The sequence below is a fragment of the Podarcis melisellensis genome (assembly GCF_964234715.1).
Source record: "Podarcis melisellensis genome assembly, chromosome: 1".
Lineage (NCBI taxonomy): Eukaryota > Metazoa > Chordata > Lepidosauria > Squamata > Lacertidae > Podarcis > Podarcis melisellensis.
In genome coordinates, this window is record NC_138528.1 from 99,124,345 (window position 1) to 99,139,344 (window position 15,000).

The 15,000-nt window shown below is 41.5% G+C and overlaps 1 protein-coding gene across 8 annotated transcripts in view; it reads right to left on the reverse strand.

Moving 5' to 3' along the window:
* GTDC1 (glycosyltransferase like domain containing 1) overlaps positions 1-15,000 on the reverse strand; it is a 215,496-nt gene that overhangs the window by 43,573 nt on the left and 156,923 nt on the right. For all 8 annotated transcript variants that reach the window (XR_014172699.1, XM_081929614.1, XM_081929616.1 and 5 more), the window contains one exon: positions 2,715-2,824. Coding sequence is in view for 7 of the 8 variants with exons in the window: in XM_081929614.1 (XP_081785740.1) it covers positions 2,715-2,824 (110 nt within the window). In the remaining variant the exon portion in view is untranslated. The remainder of the gene's footprint in view (positions 1-2,714; positions 2,825-15,000) is intronic.

Here is a 15,000-nt window from a genome sequence, read left to right on the forward strand (position 1 = left end):
TTACTATTGCACGGAGGTTCAAAGAGGTGAAAACACCACAAGTATTCCCATTTGTAGATACATTTCTCACACTCTGCGTACAGAGTCCCATGATGGCTGCAGGTACCTCTGTAAATGTGCAGGGTAAACAGGTTGCCATGTTGGAAACTGTACATATCTGTAATTTTCAGCCATACAGTTAAGGGTTGCATTCCCATACATCTTCTTTCCCAAACTTTTGAGCACCTGGAAAGGGTTTAATGTTGGTCCTCATTCTATAAATGACCCTCCCAAATCACACACTCAGCATTATAGGCACAATGTGGCAAGCATTGAAGCAGCAGCTAGGAACACTTTGGTTCTCTGCATCAATCCCCAACCTCTGCAGTAAGGGACCCAAGAGTTGTCTTGTAATGGAGTCAAATCACTGGTCCATCTTGCTCAGTATTCTGTACTGGCTGGGCGATAATTTATCACAGTGGCGAGGTCCAAAGAATCCACTACACTTTGAAACAGAGCTGAACAGGAAATGGGAGATGGAAAGCCATGCAGAAAATGCTGGTGGAATGTACCTATCTGTAGCACCTGCTATAAAGGAAAATGGCAGGATGTGCACATTGGAAATGGCCTTTTAGCTTTTACGAAGTCTGGCTGTCTCCACTGACCAGGGTTTCAGACAGGAATCTTTCTCAGCCCTACCTGGAGATGCCAGAGATGGAACATGACACCTTCCTGCATACGATGCATAGGCGCTGTTGCTGACCTACCTCTCTACCTTGTCTATATCTGTGCTTTATGGACCAGCATGCACTCTGATAACAAAGTAGATCTGCACATGGAGGCAGATGTCTTCATTGGATTTGGAGCTGGAGGATAAGCCAGATGTGAATTAGGATACAACTGCTGTCCATCCTCACTGCATTGCTTCAACATGCTGTGTTTTTAGCCATGCATCCTCATACATCCTCAGTCCACATTCTGGCACAACTAAACATGTATACCAATGTGTGACTATGGGCCAGATTGAGGCATTGGCGTCTTCTGAAATCTATAGGAATCTTCTAATCAAAACTAGGCATAGTATTCTCACTTATGAGCACCTAGAGAACTCTGTGGCTACACAGATGCATTTTTCACTAAGCAGATTAATATGTTACAAGTCCCTTGCTGCAATAAACAAATGGTTAGAACATTAAACTGGACTAATTTAATGATATTGTAAATATAACAGGCTCTTACTTGCGGTTTAAAAGTTGGGATAGATTTTCAAGAAAGCAGTAATCTTTTACTTGTTGAATCAGAGCTTTACTATCTCATGTATTTATAATACTTGAACCTAGGTTGTTTGTTTGTTTTGCCACAAAGCCAAGAAAGTCTCCCACCATTCTGACCAGCTACGGGCAACAGACCACCGGTGCTTTAACAACTCTGCTAATTGTGGTCTTGTTAAAGAGAAAAACTGGTTACAGTGATATCTACATATGGCAGAATTCAAATGGATGCTCTGAGATCCCTAGGCTATGTAGGATCACTTCATACAATACTTTTTTGTACTTGTATGATCACCCGAGAACAAAATTCATGCAATAAGGTTCTCAGCTGAACAGCACAGGTGTATGGGCTTAGCCACTCGGCTCTTTAAAATTTATGTGAACTGGGGCCCGAGTCTTTCACATTTTATTTACTTATCCTAACCTGTGGAAAGCAGTGGCAGGGCTTGATGGAGCCCACATGCACAGTCTCACTGCTTGCACCAGACAGGATAAAAAGCTGAGGGCCAGGTTAAAAATGCCCCTTGCTGTGCCAGTTTTCAGGCTGGTGCAGTGAAAAGGCCTGTTGTCACCATGTGATGGTGGCAGGGATGACTTAGGATCCATTGGATCCTGTAGAGATCTACCCCACCCCCCAAAATGCCCCATTTTGGAGGTTTCCACTAGCTACCACCACCTTTCTATCATCTGGGTGGGTGCACTGGGGCACTTCTTATCTATGGAGCTCCCAAACCAGTGGAAGCCAGAGGACAGATACATCCACCCTGTACAACCTCTGTCCGGCATAAGGAAATAAGGGGATTGGATTGTTCTGTTATTTATTTATATAGCTCCTCTACACCTAGAGTTTTCTACGTGACTCACCAATTTTGGAGAAACTACACTCGTACCATGGTTTTCGAACAGCTTAGTTCCTGAATGTTTTGGCTTCTGAAAACCCGGAAGTGACTGTTCTGGTTGGCAAACTATTTTTGGAAGTCGAAAGTCCAATATGGCTTCCAATTGGCTGCAGAAGCTTCCTGAAGCCAATCAGAAGCTGTGATTTGGTTTTCAAATGTTTTGGAAGTCGAATGAACTTCCGGAACAGATTCCATTCAACTTCCAAGGTATAAATGTAGTACCTAAAAACAGATACACAACATGTTTTTTTTTAAAAGAAGTTCAACAACTGTTGAGGGCTTCCAAAAATAGAGGTCTTCTTTTATACGGGGTCGTGCTATACACAGAAAAATTCGGTAAGTCCTATTGAATTCACTGGCATTTCCTCACAGTTAAAGCTGCATAGAGGATGCAGTTGCTAGCACCAAAAAAGAATTGCTGCTAACTTTTCTATACATACATATTTAATTTACCACTGTGCTGCAAGTTCTCACTTTTACCCAACTGCTCATTTTCAGGAAAGAAAATTACAGAACTGCCTGTTGTGATATCTATAAATGTAGAGATTGAAAAGTAAATAAATACCTGGAACATCGGTGAAGGTCTCTCCAAGGACAGAAACATGAAAACTGAGGCCAATCTCTTTCATTTTCAGCAGCACTTGAAAGAAACTTTCAGGATCCTTATCGTGTTCCCTTGAAGTAAAACAAAGTGCACCTTGACTTTGGGATTGTTTATTTATAGAGAACATTGCATTTTATCAGAACAACATTTGCACTGCATTCATAGTCTATTGCAGAATGCCAGACTTCAAGATGCTTTCGGGCTGCAATTTTTATCATCCTTTCTTGGAAGAAAGCTTCTCTGAAATTTGTGAGACATACTTCCAAGTAAAGTTGTTTATAAGCACCCCCCCATAACATGTTATGGAGAGAAACTCCCTTTGGGATATTTTAGCTGAAAAAACAAAACATTTGTCAAACTTTCCTCCAAACCAGCTCACAGTATAATGCAATGGCAACTCATATCAGAGGAAAGCCTTTGCAGAAATTTCAGCAGGTAAGTGATTTTTGAAGATGACCAAAAGCAAGAGCTTTCATGGACAGTGGAACAAATTTACACTAGGCTTCACCCTACTGTTTGCCCATGAGACTGCTGGCACATAGAGCAGTCAATGATAGCGCTGCCACCTTTATATGCTGGAGCTATGCCATGCTTAGCTTGTATGCGGTTCAACTGCAGAATCATTGCGAAGAAACAAGTTATGAATTGGCTCTGAAAATACTTCTGCCCTAGACCAGGACATGGTTTTAGCGTAAACTCATGCTGCAACAGATTTGCACCTGTTTGCATCTTCAGGAAACTCACTTTTAAAATGACCAGGAAGTAAGGACAAGCTTTGATACAGAAAATAGGTTGCTTATTATATTGTTTGACCAGTGAAAACAAACTGCAAAAACTGCAAAATAGCCTTATATTATATGGCCATTGTAGAGGGATAACATGGCTGTCAATGCATAGGACTGAGCTTTAGTACTTTACTAAAGCTCGCCCTAAGCATTTGCAGCTATGTTATCTCTCTACAATGGCTACAGTTCTATTATATCAACTAAGTCCCATCCCAACTTGGTGGGATTTGTTTCCAAGCAAGTGTGCAAAGGATCAGGCTGCACAGCTCTTTAACTCCAGCAGACTGATGCTTTGTGATTTTTCTGGTAGTATACCTTTTTACACATTCCAACACAAGCATTTTTAAGGTGGATTAGTAATTAAGACTGGGCCTTAGAAAGCCAATATTCCTCTATTATAATAGAAATAAATTGCTTACAATTGTGTGCACGTACCAAATGTGACTGATTCCTGATAGCTCAAATGGCAGAAGAGAGACTGGGAAAGAAAGACCGGGTGGTATAGTTCAAATGATAATATCACAAGGAATTTAAGTTTACATTGGTACCTTTTTTCTGCAACACTCCCTTCGTCTCACTCAGCCCCCACCAGCCCCCACCCCACCTCCATTTCTGGTTTAGCACTAAACCATAAATCAACTATGTGGGAAGGTGCCATCTAGACAAAACCTAAACATGTTGAAAATGAACATCATTTCCTACAATCTGGCTACTTACATTAATAGTACAATGAGCGATTACCCGTTTGAAGGTATATTTTGCCTTTTGATCTAACTGCTCTGTTTTAAATCACTGTTCTTCGCCCAGAAGTAAACCAGATGCCCTTCAAGCATTTTTTTCCTTTTGTTTAGAAACTTCTACCATATTTATTCTCAAGTTATAGGCAACATGACAGTCTAGTGGTAGAAGTGGTGCATTGCCCCCATAGGCTAATTATGAAAAATGAATATGCCGGTTTATCTCATAATAACTATCAGAAGTATTAATAATTATATCACTTGAGAAATCTCATGCTAAATGGCATCTGTATCTCTGCATGTGTTAATTTCCAAGTCAGTCAATATTTTCGGTTATCTGATGTCAAACAAAGATCTCCTAATTAAACATTACTTTCCCCGGATTTCAAATCAGAAGCTGTAAGGTCTAAAGAATGGGATTGCTATAAAAAAAAATATGTACAGAATTAGCATTAACAAGTTGTACATCTTCCAGCTTGTGTGTGTTTCCAGTAATAAAAAGGAATGCCTTGTAATATGCTCTGCAACTGTACACCCTGAAGATTCAGTAGGATTGCTACTTTTAAAAAAAGCAGACACAAGTACGGATAATTCAACAACTTTTTACACTGCCAAGAGAAAAGACTAGAATCACAACAATATATTTGTATTTATAGAGGCTGTTCCCAAACGTAAAATTATGGGAAGCCAAATACAGTACGCTTCAGGCACTGAGAGCTTTTGGGGAGTTTTGCAGAGTAGTGATTAAGAGCATGGGGTGCGAGGCAAGATGCCTCCAGCACAAAACACACCACAGTCACACTTGACAAGCAACCTCCAAACAAGGGATGAGGAACCTGTGGCCCTCCAGATGTTATTGGATGGCAACTATCATCTTCTCTGACCACTGGCGATAGGGCAGTCAGCAACCGGTGTCCAACATCGGGAAAGCCACAGGTTTTCCATCCCTGCTCAGGGCCAATACTGAGCCAATAATAATGACTGCATTAACGGGGAATTGGAAGGATTCCTGGGGTGACATATTTGAAGTACTTTGGTCAAAGTGATATAGAAATGTCAAGTACAGTTGTACCTTGGAAGTTGAACGGAATCTGTTCCATAAGTTCGTTCGACTTCCCAAAAATTCAGAAACCAAAGCACAGCTTCTGATTGGCTGGAGGAAGCTCCTGCAGCCAGTAGGAAGATGCGGAAGCCCCATCGGGACATTCGGCTTCCAAAAATAGTTCACAAACTGGAACAGTCACTTCCGGGTTTGCGGCATTTGAGAGCCAAAACGTTCGAGAACTAAGCTGTTTGAAATCCAAGGTAAGACTTTATCATCATCATAAGGTGATAAAAAACATATATGGTTCAGGACTTTGATTTGGAAATATCTCAAAAAGGAGCAGTGGCTTTGGTTTGGGGGCACTTATTTTATGAAGCAAGGTGACGAAGTGAAAGCTATTGCAGAAAAAGGGACGAAAAATGTAGTCAGGTTTCAGATATTTTACAAAAAGCCAGAAGAGGATGGAAGGGGGAAAGCCGATTTTAAAAAATTGTACCTATACTATAAAAGTGCACACAGTTCTATGACACCACAGAGACAAACACGTAACAAACTTTCTTCCATCTGGTTTTATTTTATTTTTGGTGAGGGAGGAAAAAGAACACATTTCAAAAAAGGTACAAAAAGAAGCAGTGGTGATTAAAGTATAACAAAGTAGATCTATGTAGCGTGTTGTACAATTAGGGCAAGTTGTGCAAGCTCAGAAATAGGTAAGTCTACCTAGAAAAGCCATGTTGTTTCTTTCCTCGGAGGATACTAAGAAGAAGAAATGAAGGAGACTCTGCCAGGACTGCCTTAACTATAATGAATCACATCTTAGAATAGGAGCCCATTCCTTCTGACTACAAGGACCCTGCAAAACAAGCAGTTCTGCATGTCCGGTTGGTGAAAAACCAAGATAACTTGACACCAAGGAAATGTGAAGGCAATTTCAAAAACATAAAAGGAGTACTCGGAACAGGATGAGAAATGCACCAAGGCCACTACACTGTGTCCTATATATCTCCTTGCAAGTTCAGGAAGAGTTGCTGCATTGTTCAGAAACCAGGAGGGATGCTTCCCTGGACAACTGATTGATTGATCCTTTATGAAGCAATGCTATCCTCCTCTGGAGAGTGGCTTGGTGGCCGCGAGACATTGCAGATCTCCCTTTTTGTGGCCAGAGAGGGGGATTCACAATGAGCCCCAATGTGGCTGCATAAAACCCAGCTGCTGTTGCAAACCTGCTCTCTCTGTTCTGAGAGTGGTGGGAGCCAAAGTGGGGCAATCCAGACTATAAGGGCAGGGGGAACTTTAGATACACCATATTCAAGGTCCTCTTAGTCTTAAGACATGCCTCCAGGGGAGAAAAATTATGCTGGCCTTGGAAACCAGAGAAGTTCTTTTTTGTCTCAGTGGAACCAATTGCTGGGGAACAGGCAGGGAAAACAAACCTGATGGAAAGAAGGGGACAGAGATAAAAAGCCACCCCTCACATTCTGCCTGGGCCACTGCAAGTCTAGCAGGGCTCAGAAAGTAATCATTCCTCCACCACAAACTCTCCACTTGTTCTCTCTCGGAAGACAAATTTGTACGAATTCGAATATAGATGCAGTTGAGAAATTTACAGCCCAATCCTAACCATATTTATTAGAAAGTAAGACCCATGCATTTCAGGGATTTGCTTCTAAGTGCACGTCGGACTGTAGCCTTTGTAATCAGAGGGGGGAGAGCATTTCCCCACCCTCACTTTTCACTAAATGAAGTCTCTTAGGGTACATCATGATACAATATAATTTCATACATAACTGACACGCGTGCAAATCTCTAAAGGTATTGTGTATGTTGAAAGGGTTATAAATAAGCTGAGCTAAAAGCAATATTAAAAAGGTCAATCTTAATCTTCTTAAAACATTTAACAAAGGAGCTTTCTAGTATTTCACTGGTACAGAAAATTCAAAATGGGGAGGTGGCAGAGGCAGGCTTAATACTGTTTTTCAAATATGTAGCGCCTAACCAATGCACCTTTTGCAGTATCAGTAAATAAAACAAGAAAACCTCCCTTTCAGGTAGAGGCATATTGGTCTTTGGCTAATAAGGTAAACAGTATTCAAACATACCTGCAGCTCGAGAAGCAAATCCTGCTTCTTACTCTAAAGTTGAGTAACAGTGTTTATTATATAATTTGTGAAAATCATTGATGATCTCCTGTACAGAGTAGCTGACATGGCCAAGTATCCAGTTACTGACATGGCACAGCCAATCAACGTGGATTAAAGGACTGTAGCTGCCATGGTCAATCATCAACCAAAATAATTCATTCTTATTTTAAAAACAAATGACGGTACAGCTCTTATGGGCAGTGTGCACCTGTATATGTATATTTACATGCATTTGTATGTAAAAGCCCTATCTGTGGATTCCCTGCTCCAAGTGCCCTCTTTATTACACTGAGGCAACCAATGGAGGGAGCCTTTTGTATTGCTATGCCCTAACTCCACAAAAAGGCATCGATGACACCAGTGTCAAAAGCCTTTTGACACTACGAGACAATATTCCCATGTGCCCAGGCATTTTATGGCTCTCCTTGCTGTACCCTGACTTCAGTCGCTTCAGCAGGGATGTCAGCTCCTTTTCCTGACCTACTAGTGGAGTAGAGTGCCTATGTGGCGGCTGAGAAGGGCTTTGGGCGCCAAGAGGGGAGGAACTCAGTAGGTGGCAGGTACTGATCAACAGCCTGAACAGGAGGGTGCAGCATTGTTGCCAGAACCAGGTGATGCTTTCACAGATGAGAGCAGAATCACCCACCCCCCCAAAAGCGCACACTTGCAATCCCAACATTCCTGCAAAGTGAGTAAGTCATGCAAGCGAGAACGTCATTTAAAAGCTTGGCAGATGAGGCACGGAAACTGCTGGGACGTTTACATTGCTTCTGTCTAGTTCTGAAAATCTTGCCTGATTTCTGGACTCCAGAACTCTGTGTCTGCTGCTGTACCGTTAGTTGCCTGAATAAAGATCTCTTTCTTAAAAGCACATAAGAGCCTCTCTCTGTGTGTGTTGGGCACGAGGCGGGTTTTCATTTTTTTAAACAGGTACATGAAGGAAGGATCAAATTCTAATATTTTCTGGTGAGAATGCTAATGTGAACAGCACAAGAGAAGAAGCCATTATCTGCCAAGAAAATCTATTAAGAACGAAAAGGGACATGGCATGTGTGGTGGTATCCAAGAACACACCAACACTAAGCGAAATCAATTACTAAGGCCAGTTAATTCAATTCTGCATAATTTCAAGCTAATATTTCCAGCTGAAGTTAAGGTATAAACATGCAGTTATCGGTATATAAAGCTCTTTTTTCTATGCTGGTGTATTCACAACATTCCTTTTCCTTTAAAAATTATTACATTGCTGTCAGCTCTCTAGTTCTTCGCAGTTTAAATCAGTTGGAGTTGGCTAGTTGAAAGGATACCTGTTTTGTTCCATTCAATAATTCCAGTATATTAGGAAAATTTCTCCCCATGAATATTCCTGAGTTTAACAACATTCTCAGCATTAAAATCTACAAGGAGCATTAGAACCACATCCTCTGCTGTGATCACACAGAGTGTATGTGAAATAAAGGAGGAGAGATGTTAGCAAAGGCTAACATAGCATTTAAGATACTGTGACAGCCACCGCCCAAACACCTGCCTGGAGAAGGGAGACTAAGACACAACTTAGTATACCCCTCTCCAGTACCTTTGTAGCAAAAACGAACCAAAATTGGATGAACACAATCCTCTAGCCCTAACATACAACTGTCCCTAAGCTTATCAGGCTTTTAAGCAGGATTCCTGACACACATGTAGACTTTTAAGCCTTTCTCCTAAGCTGCTCAAAACTTCTATACCACTTGGGAGTCCCTTGATCTACCCATCTTCTGGTTGTCTGTTTTCATGGACATCTCTTGACAACAACAACCTCCTTCTCTTGAGATATCAAGCATGTTGTATCCAGCAGTGGCTACACATTTGTGCAAGGTGTGGAATCCAGTGTTCTGCAATTCCCTGCAACTCACATACTGGGAGAAGCTTTACAAAGGTAAATGAAGCTACAGTGGGAAGATATTGGCCGTGGTATATAACAGTGGTAGTGATATTGAAAGGCACAAATCAGCTGCTCTGCACTGTGCTAGTAGAAGTGCTCAATGAAACTTAAAACTCAAGGAACAAAGGATTAACTCATAATGATAAAACATTAAAAGGCCTAAGAAAATAAAATATGTTTGTCAGCTGCCAATAAGACAATAACCTGGGTGTCAGGCAAGTTACCCCAAGGAGGGCACAGTGGGGTACTATCACTGGAAAGGTCCTTTCATTAGCAGCCACTCTGGATAGTGGCATCCAGAGAAGGACCTCTAAATAAGATCTCAAAGTTGGGGTAGATACATGTCTTGGCCCAAGCCATTAGTGGCCTCCAGGGTCCATACCAGCACTTCGAATTGGACCTAGAAATGGACTAGAAGCTAGTAGAGATTACAAAGCATTTGTGTTATACTTATATATTTTCCACTGGCTGCAATGTGCTTATGTTGTGCACATCTTTCTGTCTGAGGCAATAGGATGACAGCTGTAAACAGGATTCTTTTGTGGAGGTGCGCTGACACAAACTTGGATTCCATTTTGTATAGTAGTTGCCTAATACTCCAGATGTAAGTAATAACCCAGAGACACCCAACGTGGTGCCCCCTCAGATGATTCTGGAATCCAATTCCCATTGTTCCCAGCATGCATGGTCAATGGTAAAGGTTAAAAGGAACTGTAACCTGAAGAACTCTGGAGAGCACTTCATTGGTTACCTCTGTAATAATTATAATGGGAGTCACATGGTGTAAAGAAAAGAGATGGAAGCAACAAATAAGATGGAGGTGAGAGGGCAAGAGTATGAGAGCAATGTATTATCGAAGGGTTCTAGGCAATGCACATATATCTACAATTGTAGGAAACATCTGCATACTACTTGCCAAGACCACATGGAAGAGTAAACCAGTACTTCCTGAGGTTCAAAGAAGGTCATTCTTGATTTGTGGCTAGCTTACACCACAGGAATTTTCAGAAAAAACAAATATAAATAGAATCATAAAATTGTAGAGTTGGAAGTTACCCTGAGGGTCATCTTGTCCAACCCCCTGCAGTACAGGAATATGCAGTTGTCCTATATGGTAAAGATGTGTATCCAAGAAGGGCAAGTTGTCAAAAGAATGAGACCTGACCTGGCTTCAGGAACAAGCTAACCATGCTCCGTTTCAGTATATAAGCTCACATTGTAGCTTCAGAAACAGTCCCACAGCTGGGGACAGAGAAGACAGAGGAAGGGGAAGCAAAGGGTGACACAGACACTGGGGTCCCTGTAAAGAAAAAGAGGCCTTCATATGCACTAGAAAACCTTTCCAATTGATAGTCATTGTAGCAAGCTGACCAGGTTTCTTGAGGTAGATATGCATATTGAAGTTTATGCTAGGCTTTTTCAGTTTCTTGAGAGTAGATCTTGCAAAGACTCACATAGTCTGACACTCTGAAGAGGAGAATGGGGAAGCAACAAAAAAACTATGCTATTCTAGGCAGTATCAACAGAAGTATAGTGTCCAGATCAAGGGAAGTAATAGTACCGCTCTATTCCATCTTGGTCAGACCACACCTGGAGTACTGCATCCAGTTCTGTGTGGCACAATTTAATAAGGATGCAGAGGAGGGTGACCAAGATGATCAAGGGTCTGGAAATCAAGCCTTATGAGGAACGGCTGAAAGAGTTGGGTATGTTTAGCCTGGTAAAGAGGAGACAACAAGGAAATATGACAGCCATCTTCAAATATCTAAAGGGCTGTATCTAAAGATCTTAAAATGGAGCAAGCTCGTTTTCTCCTGCTCCAGAGGGTAGGACCTGAACCAATGGCTTCAAGTTACAAGAAATGAGATTCTGTGTAAACATCAAGAAGAACTTTCTGACAGTAAAAGCTGTTTGACAGTGGAACGGACGCCCTCAGCAGGTGGTGAACTCTTTTTATTGGATGTTTTTAAGCAGAGGTTGGATGGCCATCTGTCACGTATCCTTTAGCTGAGATTCCTCCATTGCAGGGGATTGGAGAAGATGAACCCTTAAGGTCCCTTGCAACTCTACGAAATTGTAAAACATAAAAAGGAAAGGATATATTGACTAAAGCAAATAAATCTCCACAGGGTCAATTTGTGATATTCCAAACAGATATGGCTGCAATAAGAGGAAACTTCTTATTTTCTTAGGAAACAATCCTTGTCCACGCATAGATCAAGAGTGCCCTATTTCTCCAGAGCCTCTTGGTGGGCATAAATAGGCAGAGCAATGTGCCAGGGAAGTCCAGGGACTGGAAGGCCTGTACACATAAATTCTATATCCCCAATCCAGTCTCCCCTCTCTGCTTAGTTAAGTTACACAAATCCTGAAGAAATCTATGGAGAAAGAGTGCTCTACCAAGTCATATGCATGCAATCAGTTTCAACTTTTAAGAACGAATGAGGGAGGCATATCTTAGTTTCTGAATACCTAAGACTGTTGGTCTTAAGAAGATATACGATGGGGGGAAACCAAAAGTTTTTGAGGAGACAATGGTATAATATAAAGAATATGAGAATATAATTCTTTTTGAGCCTCTTAAATTCTTCTGTGTCAGAACAGAAAAATGCTGAAAACACAGTAAATAAAAGGAGAGCTTCACTAAATCATTTGCGACTTATAAAAGTTAAAACGCCTGCTCAGTGATCTCAATAAAACTTGTGGCAAATATATCTAATATTTCCAGAAACCAAAATCCGCATCCCAAATAGCAGCAGCAACAAAAAAATCCATTGTGTTGCTAAACCTACTAGATAGCTTTCTGTAAACAAGATATTTACCATCACCAACATGAATTTAGTTCTTCAAAAATTTCAGTTTCTGAAGGTCAGATAACTAACTGCTTAATAGAGAGAATCAAAGTGGTACCTCTGAATATCTCCAAGCTCTGATGGGCTTATATTCTGCTCCTTAGGTGAGGTATTAGCAAAGCTTATTTATTTTCATTTCCAAGGCTTTTATTTGCCCATTCCCTTGTGGTAAAGCTGATTTCCATGATGATTCCCTTCTTAATTTTAATACCCTTTTTACTCATCATATAGACATAAGAATTTTCCCTAAAATAATGAAACCCTTCCAAAGGAAATGAAGACAACTAAGAGGAGAGGAGGGGGTGGGGAGTCAGCAAAAGCTTACTTTTCAATTAATTGATCCTCTGTCATATGCATACATGAAATATTTTTTATATGCAGGGAAAATAAGGTTAATTAACATAAAAACCCTTCACTCGTCGAGGTGTTGAATTTTGTATTTTATCCATGCTGCTGTAAGCGCCTTGATTTCCCAGTAATGACCTAGTTCTCCTAATGAGTAACATTAACCCCTGGCTGTAGCTGTCCAGGACTTAATTGTCAACTGGAGCTGAAATAGGAGAGTATGCCGATCAGCAGGTATGTGGTATATTAACTCATGTCATTTCAGACCCTAATAAATAAATCTGTTGCTAAGGCAACAGGAACATCAGCTGTATCACTTTTTTGTGTGTGCTTTATAAAAGAAAATGCCTTTCACACCGAGCTCTTAAAAAGGAAATTAACTATATGTAACCATAATTAGAAGAAACATCATTTCTCATCTTAGAAACATATCTACATTAATGAGAAAAGACACTGAAAAAGAAAACTGCTTTCTACTGCGATCAGGATAACTGAAATTATTCTCCCCTCAAGTGAAAGAATGCAATATGAAATATGCACATTTGAATGAGAACCTGTGTAGTGGTGTTATGTACCAGGAAGGAGGCCCCATTGAACTTGCAGGGACTTACTTTCCAAGTAAACATGCACAGCAATGGACTGTCAGTGTTTCTGAGACCCATACCTACTGAGACGCATACACCTAATTATAGATGTATATGTTAGTGGATGTATACCTGAGAAACACATGTAATTCCAACCTTGTATATGAGCAGAATATTGTCAGTGTGTGAGAAGATTTGTGGGCCATAATGAACTAACTTGTTGCACTAGTGGAAGTCTGCACAAGGATTCCCGCAAGCACAAAAAGGCTTCCCCACCACGCCGCGTCTCCCCACCACCCTCCCCAAATCTGCTCCAGAGGGACAGGATAACCCCCAAAACAGCATGTGGAGGGTGGAGAGGTAAGGTCATTCTCATTGGCAAGCCAAAACGCTTGTTTTAAGCACCCCCTCCTCAGCCCCTTCCAGGGCCAAAATTGGTCACACACCAATTGAACATGCACAAGATAGTTGCCACCTGTATTCTTCTGTCTGTGGTGTCACTAATGGAACTGTAGGCCAAGCCCCATGCCTGCCAAGGCAATGGGAGGATTCCAGCGTGGGGAAGTGGGTGGGCAATAAAAGGGAGAATAAATGGAAAACCATTAAGACTGCTTCAGAGTCTTCTTCCCTAAAGCTGCCAACTGAGGCCTTTGGTTTCTGGTTTTTACATCCCCTACTCCCCGGTAAAAGAAAACATCTAAAATGACATAAGGCAGGGATACAGAACCTGTGACGCCACAGATATTGTTGGACTACAACTCCCATCATGCCTAACCATGCTAGCGGAGTTAATGGTAATTGTAGTCCAATGGCACCTGGAGAGCCGTAAGTTCCCTATCCTTGACCAAAGAGCAGTATTTCCAGAAAGAAGAAACAGGCAAGAAAAGGTTAAGCACCCATTCCCACCTGACTCTTCCCTGTAAACACAACACATGTTCCCTTATAAGCAAAAGATGGGGTTGAGAACCCCATTTTTACACTCATAACAACATCTAGCTGGTCTTTTAAGGCCAACATGAAAGGGAGCTTAGTAGATTAATAATATGACTCAAATAATTGACTGCAGTAACTTGAATTATTTTCACATATTTTGGCAAAGCATGAAAGACTGTGGCATGTCAGGCAAAGTGAATGACTGTGTTCGTCCCCACCTGTTCTACCCCCAGCTGACCTCTGCCTAATCAGGAACAGCTTTCCACCAAACAGTAGTGTAAGTTACATTACCATATTATAAGCACAGTCCAGCGCACATAGGTCTGAAATGCAATAGTTTACAACCATTTCTCAGAGGAGAAATAAGTAAGTTCAATTCTGTCACCTTTGTCTTGAATCAGGATAACTTTTTAAAAAAACTTTTTTAGTAGTTTGCCAGTGTCAGAAGTTCGCGTTGGTCCCTGTTAATGGTGTGTCACTGTTTGTTCTCCCTGCATTTCATCTTCCTCTGCCCTCACTGTTCACAATTTCGTCCAGACACGTGTATTTAGAGAAGTTCGGGGGGGGGGGGACACTGACTACATCTGATGGACTCAAATCCACACAAGCTCTTTCGATAATTAATGTGTTCGTATTTCAGGTAGTAGGGACGTGGGTGGTGCTGTGGCTTAAACCACAGAGCCTAGGACTTGCCGATCAGAAGGTTGGCGGTTCGAGTCCCCGTGAAGGGGTGAGCTCCCGTTGCTCGGTCCCTGCTCCTGCCAACCTAGCAGTTCGAAAGCACCTCAAAGTGCAAGTAGATAAAAAGGTACCACTCCGGGGGAAAGGTAAACGGCGTTTCCGTGTGCTGCTCTGGTTCTCCAGAAGCAGCTTAGTCATGCTGGCCACATGACCCGGAAGC